General features: G+C 44.2%; 1 protein-coding gene across 1 annotated transcript in view; it reads left to right on the top strand.

The window, feature by feature from the left end:
* plxna3 (plexin A3) overlaps positions 1-23,264 on the top strand; it is a 72,504-nt gene that overhangs the window by 37,897 nt on the left and 11,343 nt on the right. The window contains 9 exon segments of the mRNA XM_047340418.1: positions 11,281-11,357; positions 11,359-11,419; positions 13,468-13,568; positions 14,229-14,352; positions 14,839-14,995; positions 15,095-15,194; positions 15,764-15,878; positions 18,384-18,584; positions 22,972-23,068. Of these exon segments, the coding sequence (XP_047196374.1) occupies positions 11,281-11,357; positions 11,359-11,419; positions 13,468-13,568; positions 14,229-14,352; positions 14,839-14,995; positions 15,095-15,194; positions 15,764-15,878; positions 18,384-18,584; positions 22,972-23,068 (1,033 nt within the window).

Raw genomic sequence — 23,264 nt, 5'->3', positions numbered from 1 at the left:
TGTGTGTGTGTCTGCCCTTGCCAGCTGATGAATGACTTTTCATTCTCGGTCAGGATTGTCCGATAAATACTTACTATCCCACCCCACACACACACACACACACACACACACACACACACACACACACACACACACACATTCGTGAAATGCATCGTAAGAACTCACCTTGGGAAATGACTTCATCTCTCGCTCTCTCTTTTGTCTCTTTCTTTTCTCTGCCCGTCCTCACCCTTATCACCCTCTCTCTCTCTCTCTCTCTCTGTTTTATCTCCTGGTCTCTCTCGTTCTCGTTATTGACCGTGTTTTAGAGTGAAATCCATAAAGTTTATCCCAAAGGACATGTTTTAGCCTGACGTCACACACACACAAACACACACACACACACACACACACACACACACACACACACACACACACACACACACACACACAGTACAGTAGTAAAACAGTGTGTGGTCTGAATGAAAAGCGAAGGCGTCTACTATCCTTCCCCTCTCGCTCTTTTATGGCCCATCTACAAATTATTTTCTGTCTGTCTGTGTGTGTCTGTGTCTGTGTGTGTGTGTGTGTGGTAAGCCAGTGAACTGCTGCCACACCCAGTCTAAATCTGAACATGGTTAGACTTCTGAAAAACAACACACACTCCTACACACTGTACACCCCTCCGTCCTCCCTCCCTCACCCCGACCCCCCCCTGTGTCGGAGCCAGTCAAGCGGGTAGTTAATGAACCGGTTAGTTAATTGGAAGAAGTGGTTTAATCATGCATTATTTAATGGTTATTATTACAGGTTATTATTACAGGAGCCATGTTGTCGTCCTCCTGCAGACGTGGAGTTGAGATTTATGTCGAGAACCAGTTTTCACACTTCTCAGACATGAACTGTGTAAAATAAGAGTCTGGACATGTTGTGTAGTTGGTGTTTGTGAAGCAGCAGCAGCAGGTTGTCGGGTCCGACTCGTTCACACCAACAGGAACATGTGGGGAACATCCAGGCGAGGGGCGGAGCCTGTAGAGCAGCAGGAGGCGGGGCATGACGTATAAACTCTGCTGTGGAAAGATCAGTGTTGTTGTTTACAGCTCATCCACACCGGCGTCGGCCCTCAGCACCAAAAGATCTGGAACCTCCTCGTGTTTCCAAGTTGACGTCTTCGTCTTCTACGTGTACGGCTCCTCTTCTTCATCCTGAGATGTTTGTGTTCTTCCGGTTTCACGTCCGTCACGTGTTAGAAAAATCACAAAAGTTTTGATAAGTTCATAAAACAGAAAAGTATCTGAAGAAAATCTGCAGGAAAAAGTGTTTGTGATAAACACAGTTTGAGAAACTGATCTGAGAGCAGCTGCATGACACTGAATCAGGTCATGAATCCGCATCATCAGAGGAGAGAGGGAAAGAGAAGATGAAGGAGGAGGGATGGAGAGAAGAGGAGGGGGACGTAAAGAGGAACAAGACGAGGAAAAAGGAGGACGAGGAGAATACGGATCAGAAAGTGTAATACTGGTGAAGGAGAGAAGAGATAATGGGAGGGAGAAGATGAGAAGATGACAGGAGGACGAAGTGAAAGAGGAGACGAGATGAGAGGCGATGACGACAGGAGGGAGGAGTGAGGGAGGAAGGGAGCGATGGAATAAAATCAGAGGAGAGGTTAATCGAGGAAGAGGATGGTGTTCAAGGAGGACGCGGAGATGAAAGGGAGACGGAAAGAAGAGAGGAGGAGAAGACAGAGGGAGGGAAGAGAGAGAGAGAGAGAGAAGTGGGGAGAAAGTGTTTGAGGCTTAATCCACCGAGCACCTGAAACTGGGTCACATTAACAGAGGGGGGTACTTTTCTTCTCACAGATTTGAGCAGTGAAGCAAAAATACTGTATGAAACTGTGTGTGTGTGTGTGTGTGTGTGTGTGTGTGTGTGTGTGTGTGTGTGTGTGTGTGTGTGTGTGTGTGTGTGTGTGTGTGTGTGTGTGTGTGTGTGTGTGTGTGTGTGTCAGAAAGCTCTTTGTTTCTGTCATTGTGGCCTATTGAAAAGTGTTTCCTGTTCCCAGGAGTTTGCCAGGGACACACACACTCTCTCTCTTTGTGTGTGTGTGTGATGGTGATGATAAGGTCCAGTGTTCCCAGTAAACACAGTATCTTCTTTCACTCTGCTGATTATATTATACAGACTCTTCATAGTAACAGGTTACATGCAGTAGTTACTTTACCACAGTAAAAGTGTCAGTCTCCAGAAATGAGACGTCTGCCTAGCAACAGAGCTGCAGTCGGACACTTTGGTTTTTTTAACGTGTGTAACGTCAGATGTTTAGTTGAGTTGAAGCCTGACACTCGAGCATCAGTCTTCTCGTCACTTCCTGGCGCCGTTATGTCACTGAGGAGCTATGAATCCTGGGATATGTTGGGCTGCGTTTTAAGGAGCCTTTGAAATTTGACTTTTTGTGTCTCTGTGACATTTGTAACCTCGAACCGACGCAGTGTTGCTCATGTCCGTTAATTCGGTTGATGGCTTCCCCCGACTCGTGCACTCAGCTCACGGGTTTCCGCTACGTTCATTTTGCAGCCGCGGCCGGTGACCTTGTTCTCACTCCCCCGCTGACGTAACGTCGTGTTAACAATAAACACAAACACCAACCAGAAGGTCATTAATCGTAATCGAGGTAAAAGTTTGAAATTAGTATGATATAGAAGTCATATCACCCAGTCCTATCAAGAACATATATACTGTGTGTGTGTGTGTGTGTGTGTGTGTGTGTGTTAAAAGTGTGTGAGAACCTGCTCCATCAATGATGAGTCTGTTTTGATGTCACTGCGTTAACATTCTGTCGTCTAATTAATTTTTCTCACAGAAATACCCTGACCCACTTCATTGTGTGTGTGAGATTGCCTCGTGTTTCATCACACTCTAATATTAGACAATCATCACCCCGTATCTCTCACCTGCAGCTGTTTTAACGACCTCAGTGAAACTGATCATCAGTTAACAGCAGAGTTGAAACCGATCACGTGTCGGGTTTTCACTACACAATTATGACGACAAAAATAAGTCACAATAATGACGTGAAAATATTAACTTAATATCTATATGCAAATTATATTTGATATAAATTATATTGAGTCAAAAGACGTAGAGATACCTCAACTTTACTTTAACTGTATTTACTGTGGGTTTTATCTCTATAATATGAGTAGTAGCATTAAATTATAATTTCATGGCTTCACGTCAGACAAACAACACTTTTAACAAACACACACACACACACACACACACACAACACACACACACAGGGTCAGGCTGTGTGGACAGCAGCAAACACTGCGTCCATGTGAACAAGCAGACGATTACTGCTGAGCAAATACAGACGCTCATCTGGTTCAGCCCACACACACACACACACACACACACACACACACAACACACACACACACACACACACACACACAGTGATGTATGGGTAGATTTGCAGCAGCAGGTGCAGAGTAACGATCTCGCTGCAGCTCGGAGTCGTGGAATTACAACCCTCCAACAGCTCCGTGTCGTCGAGTTTCATCCAGATGTGTCGAGAAACTGAAAATTCAAAACATCTGCAAAATGAAAAAGTGACTTCCTGCTCGTTTGCATCCGCTGATGTTTTGCGAACATCAGGATCTAGTTTGTGGAGATAAACAGTAGGTGGAAGAGATGCTGTCGATAAAGTCAACAGCACAGACTGTAAATTCAGATGGACGACAAATCTTCTGATCGCCGCCTGGTGGCTGGCGAGAATAGAATATAATAGAACCCCTTTATTGTCATTGTGCGGTGATGTAGTATAGGATGAGATAGAGATATATTTACTTCATTTCTATACAGGAGGAAGTGGAGATGAGTCTTTACTGTCGTAGCTCAGTTTGAACGTTCGTCGTGAACAGTTTCATCAAAGAGAAAGAAACTCGACTATGACGGTGAAACATGAATTAAATGATTTTTCTTTCTCCTCATTATGTCTCAGAACAACACTGAGTTCCACTGCTCTGTCGTTGTACTCATAGTGGCAGTGAAAGTACACACACACACACACACACACACAGCTGAGTGGATACCTCATGTTGAAGTTATTCTGCTGGGAGCTGCTCTGCTCTTTGTCTTTCTGTCTCTATCTTAACAACAATAACACAAACTCTGCCAAAGTAAAGCACACTCACAGACACACACACACACACACACACACACACACACACACACACACAGAGACACAGACATTCCTCCTGCATCATTCAACAAACTGACTGACTTTTTAAACTCGTCTCATCAGCTCGAGACTGGATCAACTTTTTGACTTTTACGTTTGGAGTCGTCTTCTTCTACTTATTGTTTTCAGACGGATTTAATATGACGTACATCCTCCTGTGAAGAATCTATGAGCTGATATGGGACGTTTAAAGTGTTCACTTCTAAATATTGAATAGAAGGGGACCAAGTATTGATCCCTGAGGAGCTCCCCTCGTATACTGCTGCAGTATGTTACCTCACAAGTGTTGTGTTTTCCTACAGTGGACATGTATTGAAAGTTTTGCATCGTAGGAATGTGTCAGTTCATATGTAAAAGGAAAAAACTCTTGTCTTGCTTTTGCCGCCCCCTGTGGTGAGAATGAGTTATTGCTTTGACTAGAGTCAACACAAACCACAGATCATGTCTTTTTTCATCAGTCATTCAGGTAACATGTTTCTGATTTTCATTTCCTGTTTCCGTCTGCGTCTCCCCCTCTTTTCTCTCCTTCCACCCCCCCCCAACTCTTTCTTTTCCTTTTGCATCACCCCTCTCTCTCTCCCAGCAAAACACTGCCCTACTTAAGGACAGATATCGTTGCATCACCACAGGCTACACAAGAAAAACACACTGCAGAAAAAATGCTGCACACACACAGAGGTGGTGGATTAATAATTATTCGGTTGCCAAGGAGATGATGGAAGAACGAGCAAATCTGTCGGCTCCCCAAAGAGACTGAAGCCTGTTCACACTTTCTCTCTCTCTCTCTCTCTCTCTCTCTCTCTCTCTCTCTCTCTCTCGCTCTCTCTCTCTCTCTCTCAACCACTCAATCTAGTCAGTTGGGGGTAATGGGTAGATATTAACCGTATATTAACTATTATATCGTTTGTAATAGTTACATGTGGATAACAGGGCAGTGATTACTGTTAAAAATGGTAATGTAAAATAGTAACTTATACCTTTTATGTAGTAAGAGTGAACTCTGTACAGGAGGTTTGAATTATCTGATTGATAAATAAAATACAATCCTCTTAAAGAAGTTAAATAATAAAGAATTCAGATGGACGTTTACACCCAGATGTTTCTGTAGAGAGTTAAATCAACAGATTTCCAGAGGACGTTCAGTCTCGTATTTTTTTCAAGACATTTGAGACATGTCCAGACTCGAGTCCGAACCACTGAGGTGAAAAAGAAAAGACAATATCCACCTGAGGCGTCAGGTGAGACCACACACGTGTCTGTGTGAGGGCGAGTGTGAAGGTCAGAGGTCGACCTGTCGCGAGGAAAATTCTTTACAATATTTAATCGTTTTGTTGTTATTTTAAGACATAAAATGAAGGGTGGACACAACCAAAATAAAAGCTTAGAAATACAAGAAATGCCACAGAATCATTATTGGACTAACAAAATTATTGGAAAGATACAGTGTGTGTGTGTGTGTGTGTGTGTCCATGTGTCCATCTGCCTAAGGGGTTAAAACCATCAGTTGGTGTTCTCAGTATTGTCTGGTGTGTGTGCGTGTGTGTGTGTGTGTGTGTGTGTTTTGGGGGGATGGGGGAGGAACTAATAAGCTTAACTGCCTCCCCCCTGCCTGTTTCACCCTTCACTGCCCTTCCTCCTCCTCTTCTTCCTCCCTCAGGCTCTGATGGCTGACTGAACAATGTTTAGTGTCTGTCTGAAGGAGCTAAATGGATAGGATGGCCATCCGTCTCACACACACACACACACACACAGACACACACAGACACACACAGTGTCCTCCTCTTTGTCTCATCCTTGGTCAGAAAAATGAGGCGACATGTTTGTTTTTCAGCCCAGTTTGTGTTTAATATTCACGATTTAATTCCTCTGTTACTCTGATGCAGTCGCCATGACAACAGAGGATGGAGTTGCATCAACACTTTGTCCATCTGAACACGCTGCTGACATGTTGCTGCTGCTAATCGTCCATCATCACACCAAACATCAGAGATTCATCTGTGTGGACGACGTCGGGTTTAAAAGAGCAGATTTTGAGTTCTGACCTGGATTCTGTGTGACACGGAAAAGGAAACCGGCTTGTGAGAGTTAAATCTGCTGATTGTTCGGTGAAGTTCAGCATCAAACAACAAAGAAACTAACTCACAGACCCACACTGCTATGCTTCGGTTTTAACAACACATCACTGTAGCCATGGTTACGACTGGTCTCGTTTTAGATGGGAAACTCTGGGGTTGTGTTTCAGTCTGGACGAACAGAAACTGAGACGTTTGTAAACGATGACGCCCACGTTCTCTTCCTGATCCCTGCCCTTACGTTTCACCATCACTGTTCCTCGTTTGTAATATTTGCAGAGTAGACAATCGACTTCCTGTTCACACCACATGACCGGTGTCCGCACATATTCACGTGACGTGTTTTAATGTTTGTTAGTGTGGACGGAGAATAAATAACGTAAGAATAAAGAAGAAGATGCGGATAAACACATTCCGAGACATGTTCGGTTGTGTTGTAATAATAAAACTCTCTCGATGTTTCAGTGGAGACGAACTCTTCACTTCTGCAGCATCAAAGAGAAACTGGAGCAAAACATCATTTTCACATTCGTCCGCATTATTGAGAAAAGTCTGCAGGAGAGAAGCAGCAGCAGCTGGAAGTAACCTGAGCAGTGTGTGTGTGTCTGTGTGTGTGTGTGTGTGTGTGTGTGTGTGTGTGTGTGTGTGTGTGTGTGTGTGAGTGTGTGTGAGAGGTGAAAGTGCAGGCTGGTGTTGAGTTTCAGGAGTTTCAGGCTCTAAGTGAATGAAAGCGAGCAGCAGACAGACGGAATGAGAACTGAATGATTCTGTGAACAGACGGAACAAGACTTCCTTTAAAAAACATCGAATTCAAGGTCTCTGCTAAAATACAACTCACAAATTAAATCTACGAAATGAATAATAATTATAATAATAATAACTTCAAACAGCTGTTTTGAATCAGTGTATTAACTCAACAGATCCGAAATAGATTAAACGTTTTATCTATATTCAAAATTAGATTTTTCAAATTAGAAACATTTTATCTTATTAAATAAACACACGTTACACAGTCACTTATTTTGTCCACATACTTTTGTCCATGTGATGTTTCTGAATCGGAGACGGAGCGAAGCTTTAATCACCGAGTTTCAGTCTGTTAATACTCAGTGACAGTTTGTGGAGCCGCAGTTAACAGAGTAATGATAGTACTTAGCAGCTGTGTGTGTGTGTGTGTGTGTGTGTGTGTGTGTGTGTGTGTGTGTGTGTGTGTAATCAGATCCATTAGCAGAGTCATTGGTCATATAGCTGGTATGGCGGTTTGTGTGGGTGTATATGTGTATTAAAGGCTGATAATACCTGTCTTGAGCACACACACACACGTGCACACACACACGCACGCACCCATGCACCCAGTCAGTATTATCTGTAATATAGTTGGTTTATCTCAGAGGAAATGGCAGCCTCACCCCCCCTGCAGACACACACACACACACATTGGACTGGACCACACATTTAATAGTTATTTCAAACACACAGACACACACACACACACACACACCGTGCACCCACACACTCTCACAGACATGCACACAATACTCTGAGGTATTGCATGACATTGGAATTTCAGGCAGCTGGATGCAGGCCTGTGTGTGTGTGTGTGTGTGTGTGTGTGTGTGTGTGTGTGTGTGTGTGTGTGTGTGTGCGTGTGCGCACATTGATATCAGGTTTCTATGGTCGACCAGCGCCGCAGAATAAACAGTGAAATGGTTTGATTGTTTTTCTGCTGCAGAGCTTCAGTCTGATTGTGACTCATTTTAACACAAAGTCAAACCTGAGGAAACGTTTTCACGACTGATCCTTCAAACCTCAGCAACGTGCGGCCGTTAACGAGGAGATTTTAATGGAGAGAGATTCACTGTGGAACTTCTGATCTGGATTGTTAAAAGAAATGACGGTTTTTCATCTATTGAGAAATCGTTTTGAGTTTTACATTAGCAGATTTCCTGTGGAAGTTCTGAACAGGAAAGAAATAAAGTAGATTTTAAAAGGACAGGTTTCCAATAAAGGAGGACAGAGAGAAGAAGGAAGTGAGAGAGAGAGGGAGAGATGGAAGGAAAGAAGACGGATAGAGAGAAGGGGGAGGAACGGAAAGAGAGGGGGACAGAAGGAAGGAGGGAAGGAAAGAAGGAAGGAAGAGAAGGAACAGAGGAGTTCTGTCTTTCCTCAAACTGAACTTTCTCTTTCACTGACGTCGTCACATGAATCACTAAAAAGCGTAAAATCAGCAGATTTCCAGATGAAGTTCTGAATTGTGTTTGTTCATGAATTCATCTGAGAATAAAGTTCACGTCCAGTTGAAAGAAATTAGATTACAAGTAATTTCATTTACACAAATAAACAGTTTAAATCATTGAACAGTTTAATAAATCATGAACCGCAAAGACTCAATGTCTCTTTGTTTCTGGAAAGATTCAGAACTTCCAGCTGAATTTTACTAATTCGACTCATTCATTCATTTTTTTAACGGTTTAAATTTTCCTGTGAGTTTTAAAAACCTTTATTATTTAACTGAATTTCTGCAGAGAAATGCAAAAACTGGAAACTGAGTCAGTTACAGAGTGAGAGGTCAAAGGTCACATGTCAGGAGAGCGAGTGTGTGTGTGTGTGCGTCTGTGCGTGTTTCCTCGGGCTACGTTCAGAACAAAGCGGGCGCTGACAGTTGGAAAACCACCCGGAGGTCAGATGTCAGAGGTCAGAGGTCATTTCCTCTGTGGCACTCGGCTCCTGTCTGAGGAGGTCTCACTCTGTCTGATTTTTCAGGATACTGTCACAAACAGACCAGTATCCCAGAATGCATTTCACATCATTGTGAAAGTGGTGAAGAGAGAGAGAGAGAGAGAGAGAGAGAGAGAGAGAGAGAGAGAGAGAGAGAGAGAGAGAGAGAGAGAGAGAGAGAGAGATTATGGTTTGTGAGATGGTAAAGAAAGAAAAGGGAGCGAGAGATGAAAGTTGAGCGAGAAAGAGAGAGAGAGAGGGAGGAGATGGAAGGAAAATAGAGAGAGAGAGCGGGAAGAAGGAATGGGGAGAAAAAGGGGTAAGGAAGGAAAGAGGAAAATATAGAGAGGAAAAGAAGGAAGAGAGACTGGAAAGAGGATGGAAGGAAAAAGAGAAATGAAGGAAGGGAGAGAGGGGATGAAGATGGAGAGATAAGAAAGGATGAGGGGTGGGAAAAGGAGGATGAAACAGAGAATTAAGGAAGGGTGAGAGAGAGGAAGAGATGAAGGAAAAGGGGGAAGAGGGAAAGAATCCTTAAGGTAAGATAGAGAGAGCAAAAAGGGAAAGAGAGACAAACAAAAAAAATCAAAAGATAAAAACTAATAGTGAAAAAGAAACTGAATAAAAAAACAACAAAGAAGAGATGAAGAAAGTGGAGCGAGGGATGAAGGAGGAGGGTGTGTAGTTCAGAGTCTTCTCAGTGTGTTAATTAGCTGTCTGCTCGTTAAGCAGCCGAGCTTAATTAGAGCTGGCGCACGCACACACACACACACACACACACACACACACTGCACTGAGGCAGCAGGTCTGACTTACATTCGTTACACAATCCTGTTTCGGGAGACATACACACACGCTCAGCAGCAGAGCGAGGGAGGGGATGTTAAAGTAGGACACTGCAGCAGACACCGAACGCAACACACACACACTCTCACACACACACACACACACACACACACACACACACACACACACACACACACACACACGACTTCCTGACACAAATCTGTTCAGTAGAAACCAGGTAACGGTTAAAATCCTCGTTTCCTCATCTGAGCTGAATTTTTCTGAAAATGTGACGTTTAGTTTTTCACTCTGTGTTTTTGACGGGAAGCAAGAAAAAATTAAACTGTCGGATTGTAAACAGGAGTTTGGCAGCGATGCTGGTCTCACTGAGCCAGGCTAACAGTTTCTACCTGCTTCCAGTCTTTGTGCTAAGCTAGGCTAACCCTGTCCTGGACACATCTGCATCCTTAAAGACGAATAATTCATTTTCCTGTTAAACAAACATTTAAAGAGTCGATTTCAAGTCAACCACTTGAAAAATCTGTCCGTTTAACTGCTCACTGCGTTTTCTAGTGTTTCTGTCTCACCTTCCTTCTTCTTTTCTCATCCCCTTTCATGTCTGTTCCCTCCCTCCTCTCTCTCTCCTACACCCCCCCGCCTTCCCTCCTCTTCCTCCTCTTCCTCCTCTTCCTCTGTGGTGTTTTTCTGGGTCACACTCTGAGGGGGAGGTGGAGGTTTGGGGAGATTTGGGGGGAATCTTATTTTAGTCGCTCCACATTTTCAAACCGACGATTCCTCTCCTCATCAGCCCTCTGCGGCGTTTCACACAGTCACAGATATGATCATCATCATCATCTTCATCATCGTCTATTTTTATGCAAATTGAAAACACTTTTGCTTCAGAGTGAGACCTCTCTGCAGCTGCTGGGAACATTTTCACGATATTTTCTGTGGATGTGATTTTGGTGATTTTGATATTTTCCTCTGTCACCAGCACTTGAGACTTAAAAGCGTCTCCCACCACTGAACCACAGAGTGTAGATGAGAAGTCAACAGGCACAACGTCTGTGAGCTTTGTCACATTGTAGATGTTTGGTTAAATTTAATAAAGAGGAGATTTCTAGAGGGAGTTCTGCATCAGTTTTCTGAAAAGGTTGTTTGTGATCTGAAAGAGCAGGGCGATAACTCCGAGGTGTTGTTTTGTTCTGGAAGTTCTGACTAACACGAGGTGAATCAGGAGATTTCCAGCTGAAGCTCTGCAGGTTTTCTCAGTCGTCCCTAAACAAAAAAGAAATTTGTGTCTTTCCAGAATCGTGAGGAAACAGCTGTTGTCATATTTAACGTGTGCAGAATGTGTGTGTTACTGAAATGATGTTAGCGTTCCCCATTGTGTTTAATGGGAGTGTTAGCGCCAGGCTAACCAGCAGTTTTTCATGTTAGCATCTCTCACCGCGTGTTGATCCCGTGTGTGTTTACGTGTTTCAGATCCGTGTGGACGGGACCTCGGCACCGGCCCAGAATGCTCTGCTGTACGAGACGGTGACGGTGGTGGAGGAAACCAATCCTGAGAGACATGGTGTTCAGTCCAGACCATCAGTACATCTACCTGCTGAGTGACAGACAGGTACACACAGGGTTAGGGTCTCACACACACACACACACACACACACACACACACACACACACACACACACACACACACACACACACACACACACTGCTGACGTGATACCAACTGTAACACACTTAAATCAGAGACTTGAATATTTGTTTTTATAAATAAATAACTAACCCTTGAAGTTGTTAAATCATCAGATTTCCAATGGTTTTTTTAAATAAATAAAACAAACACCTTCAAGAATGAATCAATAGATTCCAACAGACTGACTTTATTATTTTTTAATGAAGAAAATAATGAAATGTAAGAAAAAAACTCAAGAGTCAAATTATTATTATTATTATTAGTAGTATTATTAAGAATATGTGACTGAATTGCTTTGTTAAATCATTTCCGATGGATAATTAAGGATGTGTGTGTTTGAATATGAACATCTGCAGACAGGAAGTTGTGAATGTGAACATCGCTCAGCTGGCACCACCATCCACACTGTGTGTGTGTGTGTGAGTGTGAGTGTGTGTGTGTGTGTGTGTGTGTGTGTGTGTGTGTGTGTGTGTGTGTGTGTGTGTGTGTGTGTGTGTGTGTGTGTGTGTGTGTGTGTCCCATGTCACAACTCTTATTGTACCGTTGAGAGGAAGCAAAGCTGAGTTCAATAACTGTTAGTTCCTGTGCAGCTGACGACACACACACACACACACACACACACACACACACACACACATTAAACAGCTGTTCATCTCTGTGTTTCTGACTCTGACAAACCTCATGTTGAGTCGAACACATCTTGACGCTTCATACGTCCACGTATAAGAATGAATATGTGCGATCATGTCTGTGCTGGTTTCATGACTCCACTTCGCTGACAGAGATGAACTGAACCCAGAGTACGACCTCGACCAATCAGAACAAGACTGTGTGAGACGTCAGCCATGACTTCAGACAGAATAAGTCAAGTACAGGTAGACGCAGCTCAGGTGATGACGACAGGACGAACGTATGTCAGACAAAATACTTTAGTCCCTAAATTACAATGTGAAACCAAAACTAACAGATCACATGAAACTATGGAACAAACACATGAAGCTTGATACACCTGCACCTACAAACCAGAACCAAGGTCTGATCCTTGGTCTGATAATAAAAGACTCGGGACGTTTTCTCACCTGAAACCAAGCTTCATGTCTTTGTTCCATCTTTTACATTTCAGCTGGTTAGTTTCTGATTCCAAAGCTAAAAAGGCATCATTAGATTCTTTCATATTTTTAAGTCTGAAACGTAGGAATCATTTATTTGATTTACTTTGAAAGTCGATGCATCGGTTCAGTGAATAAAGTGAATGAATGTTCAGAGAAACATGTCACATTCTGAAATGAAGTCTGGCAGAAGAGAAACAGCAGCGCTGTCTCTTTAAAAAGATAATGAGGTCAGAGGGACTCCCTGTGTGTGTCTGTCTGTGTGTGTGTGTGTGTGAGTGTGTGAGACAATGAATGTATTCATGTGTAAAAGTCTGAATGAAACAGACAGAGCATCCACTGTGTTTCTCTGTGTTTACTGTCTCCCTGCTGCAATGACTTGTGGGTATATGATATGACACACACACACACACACACACACACACACACACACACACACACACACACACACACACACACACACACACACACAGTGACTATCTGCAATATCAAGACCAATGTGTTAGACTCAGGCCTGAGGTTGTGTTACGGTCTGTGGGAAACCACCAAACAACACTGAAATAACACACACACACACACACAATCACAAAATCAACCTTTAATTAAATGTTTACAAACATGTGTATGTTGTGTGTCACATGGTCTGTGTTTGTCGTCATGCACCAAAGTAATTGATCGTCTCTCACTGTGTTTCAATGACCTGCACTAAATATGGATCAATCCGCCGCTGAAAATAGACCTCAATCATTTATATTCCCTCCGAGTAGTTTGATCCAAACAGGAAGTGGACGTGGACACGTATCTAACCAATTCCCCGTGTGGTGTGTGTGTGTGTGTGTGTGTGTGTGTGTGTGTGTGCAGGTGAGCAGGCTGCCGGTGGAGAGCTGTGATCAGTACAGCAGCTGTTCAGACTGTCTGGGATCAGGAGACCCTCACTGTGGCTGGTGTGTCCTCTTCAACAAGTAAGAACCTTTCACTTCCTAACTCATCACTGCTGCCATGGCAACGCCTGGTCACACCAGCCCGGAGATTTTCAGACTTTCTAAAACACGTTTAAGACATGTTTACATGAGCAGATATATTGGTTATTATACTGTAGATGATCAGAGTTAGAAACATACTGTAACACACACACGTGTACAGTTCTCAGTCAGTGATGACAGACTGTGATACGCTGTGTGTGTGTGTGTGTGTGTGTGTGTGTGTGTGTGTGTGTGTGTGTGTGTGTGTGTTCCCATGAGGCATAATTAATGTTTCTATAAATGCTCACACACTCCCATCAGGACTCTTTGATGTTCGTCGTTAGGCAGGTGCAGGAAGTTCCTCTTTAACACAAACTACTTTTACCTTCAAAGTAACAGACCATGAGATATATATATATATGATAAATAAATAATAATGTGAGACTTTAGTTATTAAAAAAATACAAACTCATTTAAGTAAGAAACAATTAACTACAAACAATTGAGAATAAATAAATCAAATTTGCAAATAGGAAAAATAAAAACAATAATTCAAAATAATTAATCACTCAATAAATTAGGAAATAAATATTTCAAATGAGTGCGTGTGTGTGTGTACGTACAGTATATTGATCCAGTTATGACCTTTGACCCCCTCAGGTGTTCCACTCAGGAAGCATGTGACAAGTGGGAGGAGCCTCAACACTTCAACACCCGACTGGACCAGTGTGTCGACATCTCCGTTACCCCTAGCAACATGTCCGTCACCTCACCGGCAACGCAGGTATACAAACACAAAGATTTATATTTAAGGTGCGTTTCATGTGGCCGCCTGTCGGTGGCGTCGTATCCTCTGTGCATGTTTCAGTGTTTGTTTCCCGGAAGAGTCAGAAGTGACTTTTTATCCAGTTTGAAGTCACATTTGTACGAAACAGTTTTTAGATCTCGATGGTTTTTAACTCTTTACTTGAAGCAGATGAAGGATTTTAGTCGTCGGACGTCTGGATCGGAACAAACGTTAGCGGCAGCTCGACTCACAGCCAATCAGAGACGAGTCAGAGAAACACTGAACTCAGCTCCTGATAAAAACCTGAAGGAATCCTAACCAGGAGAAGACTACAACTCCCATCATCCCACGCTGCTTCACCGTGTGAAGTAGTTGCTGTTCTGACTGAGACGCCCCCTAGTGGTAGAGAGACTGAGTCGTTACATTAACCCCCCCTCTTCTCTCTCTCTCTCTCTCTCTCTCTCTCTCTCTCTCTCTCTGTAGATAACCATCCGGGTGCAGAACGTCCCGGCTCTGTCCGGTGGCGTCTCCTGTGTGTTTGAGGACCTGAGTGAAAGCCCTGGCGATGTGCAGGCTAAAGGTCAGGTGATGTGTTTGTCTCCTTCACTGAGGGACCTGCCGACACACACACACACATACGGTAAGACGCACACACACACACTTTGTTTGGTTGTCTTCGTGTGTGTGTTACCGTGCGGACATCAGCTGATTGGTTCCTGACGTCACGATGTGATTTCAGGTGAGAAGCGTGTGGTTCAGCTCAGTCTTCGCTCCACAGAGACGGGACATCAGTTCATCACCACCAGCTTCATCTACTACAACTGCTCTGTGCTCAACTCGTAAGTCTGGCGCCTCCTCACCTCAGCTGCTCGTTTCCGTCTTCCCTCTCATCCATGGTCGTATCTTCAGTACTTTGCTCTCTGCAGGTGGAAAACTGACCTCACATACTGTGTTAGCGCGCTAAGTAGCATGTTGCTAAGGAGTTTTGCATGAGTGTTGACAGATGCAAGTAAAAATGCTAAATATGCTTTTCATGCATTGAGATAACATACAAAGTTAATGCAATGACGTGTTTAGACGTTAAATTTGCGTCTCTCATCCCGGGCGTCGCTTTTGGAATTTTGGCGTCAAATTTGCGTGATTCACGACAGCCAATCAGCACTGAGAATGAAACTCAGTCCTGGCACCAGCCCGAGTTAGCGGGGGATCAGACCGGTCACTGGTCAGCCTCAGGTCTTAGGGCGGTGTGACAATTCGCATCGCGTTCGGTGTGAACGAAGCATAACACTGCCCCCTACTGACCTGGAGACTCTCTCTCTCTCTCTCTCTCTCTCTCTCTCTCCTCTCTCTCTCTCTCTCTGCTCTCTCTCTCTCTCTCTCTCTCTCTCTCTCTCTCTCTCTCTCTCAGGTGTACCTCCTGTGTCAGCAGCATGTTTCCATGTCATTGGTGTAAATATCGTCACATCTGCACCAACAACCTGCTGGAATGTTCTTTCCAGGAGGGACGAGTCAGCAACCTAGAGGTAAACACACACACACACACACACACACACACACACACCCTCAGAGGGACCCTGGGCTCCGGGGTCAGAGATCAGCTCGGACATCACAGGTTGTCCTGTTGTGTGAGACGATGTGGGCCGTGACCCTGTTGATACATGAGTGTGGAAAAGAGGCAGAAAGGACACAACAGGCGCAGACAGAGCTGAGAGCGGTGGCAGATTGTCCACGGGAGCCAGGACACATCCAGAGCTGTGGATGTTGTCAGGGAGAGAAAAACTTTAAAACAATGGTTGCTGTCAACGGGTCAGAGTGAAGCATCACTGTAAAACTGTGTGTGTGTGTGTGTGTGTGTGTGTGTGTGTGTGTGTGTGTGGGTCCAGCTGTCAATCTAAATCAGCATCTTTTTCCGTCTTTGAGAGTGAAGAGCAGGAACATGGAGGTCAGAGCTGCTCTCTCTCTCCGTCATTACACACTTCAGTAAACAACAGTAAAGCTTCAGGTCAACAGTGAAGGGTAGAAACACAACACACCACCACACACACACACACACACACACACACACACACACACACACACACCTTGCTGATGCGTTCAAGGAGACTGTGACATCTGAGATTTAAAATTCATCTACAGAGATGCAGTGATGAGGTTCTGCTGTTTCTGTTCATGTTTCAGATGTGACGTCTCAGACTGAACGTTTTAATGTCTGCTGTAAAAAAAACTGTAAAGAAACTTTATGAATAAAATCATTGAGACAAAAAAAAAGCAGTAGGGAAAAGACACAAAAAGGGGACAAAGAGGAAATGTATCAGAGGGGACATGGTCCAGAGAGGACGTGGATTAGAGAGGAAGTGGACTGTGGGGGACTCTGCGGTCAGTCAGCTGCTTTTCTGCAGATCTACGTGACAATCTGTCAAACTAACGAGGATTTAAAGACGAGTGTGACACATGAAGCTGGTTCACTTACGTCTGCTTCCTAACACGTAACTACGGCGACCACCTGCTGGACTAACGAGGCGCTCTGGCCCTGCTTGTTATTTTGTTAGCAGAGAAGACGGCGAACGCAGAGCCGTCGTGTGGGCGTCTCGTTGACGCGACTGGTGCTCAGCTTCATTACCGGCTGACGGTAACAACCTCTGATTGGCTAATTGGTTAATGGAAGATGAATAGCCACTTAATTGACATGAAAGCATCCAATCTCAGCAATTAATGTTAATTACTAAGCAATTAGGCTGATTAAAGGAGGAGAGACGAGAGGCTGAGAGGACGGGGAGAGCGGAGGAAGAGAAAAGGAGAAAAAAAACATAATTTCCGGTTTTGTCTTCATTCATCCAGGTTAGAGTCTCTTTCAAATTAAAAGTCTCCTTTTCATATCTTGAAAAATGTTAAAGATGATAAAGGATGAAGAGAAGCTGCTGCGAGACCGAGCAACACTCCACTGTCCCACTTTATTTAAGACACATGAACTAACCACTGTGTCGAGCCACCATGTGACAAGGAATTATGGGAAAAGTTTCTTTAAAATAACTTCTGGTTCTGAACTCAATCATACGGGCTCACGCTTCCTCTAAAGTTCTAAACCAATCGTCTGGTGTTTCCCTGCAAACGAGCCAATCACAGTCTAGACAGTTCTGGTGTTTGGTTGGTCAGTGCAGGGGCGTCGCTCTCTAGCTACATTCATACTATTATGTTTAAAACAGCATTTTAATTGTAATACTTCCTCTGTCAGTAAAACACCGGAAAACACACGTCACATGAGCGTTCATGTACACTGGACATGTGATGTAAACAGGAAGTAGATTGTCCTCTCTGCAGTTTGTTGCATTGTTGGGAAATATGTTGGACTTGTTTCCCTGAACAGCAGCAGGAAATTGATCTGTGAATAAAATGGTGTCATGGCCCTTTAAATACGATTAAAGAGGTTTGTTAAAGTGACAGTCAGCTCCGATTCTGTTTCACAGTTTGATATTAAAACATGTTTCTGTTGCACTGAGGTGTGACACACACACACACACACACACACACACACACACACACACACACACACACACACACACTCAGGCTGTCACACAGGCTCCACAGTCGCGGCTGGCGTCCGCTGCGCTCTTGTCCACTTCCTGTGGCGTTAATGGTCTTCCTGTCAGTCACAAGGCAATTAATTACCGTGGTGACGCTCGTTAATAAAGGTTTCACTCCAGTGAGAGACACAGTCGGAGTGTTTGTGTGTGTGTGTGTTTCCAGCAGCCGCAGGAAGTTCCAGGAGCCTGGATCTGTCACCAGCTGTCCATTACCACACACACACACACACACACACACACACACACACACACACACACACACACACACACACACACACACACAAAGGCTTGGGCAGATAGCTTATCACAGTCTGTCATCACTGACTGAGAACTGTGTGTGTGTGTGTGTGTGTTACTGTATGTTTCTAACTCTGATCATCTACAGTATAATAACCAATATATCTGCTCATGTAAACATGTCTTATAACCCCCTCTTTGTCTCTGCAGGGCTGTCCTCAGATCCTCCCCACCTCTGACATCCTGGTTCCAGCCGGCATGGTTCGTCCAATCACGTTGCGAGCTCGTAACCTCCCTCAGCCGCAGTCGGGTCAGAAGAACTACGAGTGCGTGTTCAACATCCAGGGCAAAGTTCAACGAATCCCCGCCGTCCGCTTCAACTCCTCCTGCATCCAGTGTCAGAACACCTCGGTGAGGCGCTACGCTACCCAGCATGCACTGCTGCTCCTCTTATTTTAGTGAAATAAGAGGAATGTTAAGTTGGATTTATTTAGAGGTGGTTCGGTCGGGTCCGGTCAAGTTTGATACGGTCCGGTTGGGTCTGGTCTAGTTTAGTCAAGTCTACTATGGTCTAGTCTGGTTCGATGGCCTGATGTGGTCTATCCTTGTCTGCACGGTTCGTTCCATTCTATTACGTACTGGTACAGTCCGATCAGGTCTTTTCCAGTTTAGTCTGGTCTGGTCAGATCTTGTCTGGTCAGATCCGACTTGGTCTGATCTGGTTTTAATCTGGTTTGGTCTAGTAGCTTAAACCCATTTGATCTTCTTTCAAGTAACGTTTCTCATTACGACACGTTCTGGCGAGTTAACAGTTTTCTGACATCATCAACCTTTGCCGATGACATCACTGCTCTTAATTCAAGAATGATCACCATGACAACGTGATTTACATAAAATTATGTTTACTGATAAACGCACTTTATATCGCTGGTTGGTAAACCAAATTAACTGATAGAATCGGTACTGCCACCTAGTGGACTGGAGTCACTCAAGTCACAGGCTCATTACGTTCCGATCAGGAACAAGTGCGACACCTTGTGGTGATATTCAGTATAATGTTTGTCGTCATATCAACCAAGGTTAAAGATTTTTAGCCCAACTCGTCCTGAATGCAAGTCGTGAGGGAGCATGAAGGTTGTCCACTGTCAGACAGATTCGCAGCATCAGCAAACTCACACACACACACACACACACACACACACACACACACACACACAGTTCGTTGTATTGAATGAATGACATCAGTCTGACCTCTCCACCCCGACGCCCTCCATCTCTCCGGTTCTCATTAGTTAGCATCTGACCCTGTGTGTGTGTTTGTGTGTTTGTGTGTGTGTGTCGCATGACCTGGTGACAGTCAGAGGTCAGACTCCAGGTTTGATGTGTCTGATGGGAATTCAATTATCAGACACACACACACACACACACACACACACACACACAGAGGCTAGAGTAGAGATTGTTTTTTGTCCATCCACTGTCCTGCATTCAGAACACACACACACACGCCAACTGTTGTCCTACAGCTCGTGCTCATTTCCTGTCCTTCATCTGTCTTCCTGTCGATGAGCCCGCCCCGAAGACGCCTCACACACACACACACACACACACACACACACACACACACACACACACACACACACACACACACACACACACACACACGGTTTGCCCTGACAAACCGCTTAAATGCAGACAGCAATGAGTAACACACGCATACATGTACATAGAGATGCTCAGTGTGTCTGTGCGCCTGTATTTAATTAAGTTACTATTCCCAGAGGAAATTGGCCATTAAGTACAACAGCACACACACACACACACACACACACACACATTCTTTTCCATTCAGCCTTCAAAATAAAAGCACTGTCAGTATTTGTCTCCACCAGACAGGAGCTGGATCGATGGGGTTTTATTTTTGGACTATTGAATATCGACTCTTTGGTTCAGGATCTTTAGTCGGGGACGGGACGCATATGGTCGTACCGTGTGGACACGTCAATAAAGTGAATCAGTTTTTTTACTTCTATTCGAGCTCAAACGGAGACGTAAGAAGCAGTCAGTGGTCACGTGCTCTCGCTCTCCGTGGTTCGTCCGTCGTTCACTCAGCCGGACGGACGATCATGTGATGAAGTTCACGTGTGAGAGCTGAGAGCTGATGGATGAAAGCTCCATGTGAACAGACGGAGGGTGTTAAATGATTCCTCTCATCTCTCCCTCCTCCTCTTGTTAATTCAGCCCCACATCCCTCTATCTAACCTCCACTCCAGTTATTCCAAATACTTTCTCATCCCTCCTTTTATTTATTTTCCTCTTCCTCCACATCTATGACCCTCTTCTTCCTCTCCCTTACATCAGTTGTCATATTTCCACTCGTGTTTCCTCGTCCTGAAGTTGATGTGTTTGTGTGGAACACTTTGAACAAGTTTTATTTATGACATAAAATCCATCAGTTAAAAGTTCACTGCTGATTTCTTTACGTTACTATTTGTCGGTGTCTAAATTAAACGCCAGCGCTCGTTGGGGATGTTAAAGTTTACTTCGAACTGACCAAAGACGACACCTACCTCCCATTAATTATGCAGAGCGCAAAAAACGACGAAACAAAACACTGGCTCCAGAAAAACTTCCTTCAAAGCGCCGGCTCACAAACCAATGGGTGGCGTCACGGTGGATTGACACTTGATCTTAACCTTCAAAAAAGCCCATTGAAGTTGTGCGGACCAGACAAAATGCCCCCACAACCGTACAAAGACATTGGACACACACACAAACTCATGCTGCTGTTGCCAGGGACCTCTTGACTCCATGGCGACGGGCCTAGTGACTGGACAGGGGTTACCATGGGGATGACAGAGCCACACACACTCTTCCAAAATGTGTCCACCAGCACAGAGATGTTAAGACTCAGCAGGAGGGAGGGAGGGAGGGGGAGAAAGAGAGGGAGGGAGAGAGAGAGAGAGGGAAGGAGGGAGGGAGAGAGAGAGGGAGAGGAGGGGAGGGAGAGAGAGAGAGAGGAGAGAGGGAGAGGAGGGAGGGAGGGAAGGAGGGAGGGAGGGAGGGAGAGAGGTGAGGAAATGTGGACGAGCAGAGGGGGAATATAAATAAATGTGAATAAAAATCAACAGGAGTTAATTTTCCCGTCGGGAGAAATATTTCCTTATGAATTAGAGAGAATAACGAGCCAAGAATCAGATGACGTAGATCAGTTAGAGAGCCGCAAACACACCAGGAAACTTTATACAGAGGGGGGAGGTGGGGGGGCAGGGTACAGCTGCAGAGCACAGCTGGGCGGGGAGACGACTCACTTCTTCTTATGTTTAACGTCTCAGTCATCGTCTCACCTGGTTAAACATCTCATCTGTTCAAAGATGGACGACATGACCGCTCAACATGACCAAACTAAAGAAAATCAAAGAAGACGTTAAATAAATGTTTGTCAAAGATGGTTTCTCTCATTTCAGGTCGTTCTTATCACACTAAAGTTTGAGTCTTAATTTTTCTGATCAGTTTGGTTTTAATTAATTATTTGATGATATAAAAACGTGCAGAGACTTCATGATTGACAGCTGAGACTGATTCATGATTCGTTGAACGCGTGTATGGGCGGGACTTCAATAAGTGAGATCACTACTGCACAGATTCTGTGATGTAATCGACGCAATATAATGACTGCTGATTGGCTGTAGAGTGAGGGTGCGCGTTCAGGACGGCTCAGTTGTGTTTGTGTGTCAGTCAGACCTGCTGCTCTCACTGTGTGTGTGTGTCTGTGTGAGTGTGTGTCTGTGTGCGTGCGGTGCATTCACAGGCCAAACCTATGAGGCTGCTCTCTGGGGCTCAGCTGGCTGCTTTTAATGGAAAATCTGGGCATTAGACACACACACAACTCACTTCTTGGTCGTCCACATATTTCAACTATGTGATCATCTCTCACACACACACACACACACACACACACACACACACACACACACACACACACACACTCTCTCACAGAGTTATGAATATTTTGTCCGTTCTTGCGGCTCTGCAGAAAAGATCATTATAATATCAGTCATTAATTGTGTGTGTGTGTGTGTGAGAGAGAGAGATTATCTGGTGCCATGTGGGTTGAGCTGACATATTCAGGACACACACTCTCTTTGCCTTTTCAACGCCATTGAGTCGATGAGTTGTGTTGTTCATTTAACACACACACACACACACATCTTGTACTTCTATCTTAGTGGGGACACTCATTGACATAATACATTCCCTAGACCCTTACCGTAACCATCCAAACTAAACGCCTAACTTAACTCAAACCTTAACACCGAGTCCTAACCCTCAAACAGTCCATTGAAAAAGTGAGGACTGGTTAAAATGTCCTTACTCAGTCGGGTCTATGCTTAACATGGTCCTCACAAAGGTACAAGTACAAGTACACACACACAGAGCAGAAGTGATGTTGTCATGGCGGCTGCAGGTCTCCATGGTAACCAACAAAAAGTAGTCAGGGAAACAACATAATGGATTTAAAACTGATCTACCTTTTTGTGTGTGTGTGTGTGTGTGTGTGTGTGTGTGTGTGTGTGTGTGTGTGTGTGTGTGTGTGTACAGTTACTTGCAGCAGCCTACTAACATCTGGTTGAACATGTTGCTCATGTGTAATACTGACTGATCAGTTCTTATACATTATCAATACTTTATATTTAATTATTTTTCTTTCGGTTTATTTTTTGTCTCTTCTTTTTGCACTTAACACAGAATCCGTTTTTCTGTTTCTAAGTTGTAAACCAGTGCCTCTGTGTTTCAGTACTGGTACGAGGGCGACGAGGCCGGCGACCTCCCTGTGGATTTCTCCATCGTCTGGGATGGAGATTTCTTCATCGACAAACCTGCGTCCATGAAAGGTAAAAACCTGGTCGTCATCGGCAACACGAACCTTGAGAGAGAGGATTTTTTTTAAATAAGAAATTGTAAACATTTGTTTTGGAACTGGAACCTTTTGTAACATTCACAAAAACATAATCAGTCTTAAACTCGTCACTGTTGCTATGGTAACGCCTGGCGTCCACACTGGTCCACACTGGAGTTTCCCCTGAAACA

The sequence above is a fragment of the Hippoglossus stenolepis genome, chromosome 6 (assembly GCF_022539355.2).
Source record: "Hippoglossus stenolepis isolate QCI-W04-F060 chromosome 6, HSTE1.2, whole genome shotgun sequence".
In the NCBI taxonomy this organism is placed as follows: Eukaryota; Metazoa; Chordata; class Actinopteri; order Pleuronectiformes; family Pleuronectidae; genus Hippoglossus; species Hippoglossus stenolepis.
Note: the sequence above shows the minus strand (reverse complement) of the source record. Positions and strands in the feature narration are given on the sequence as shown.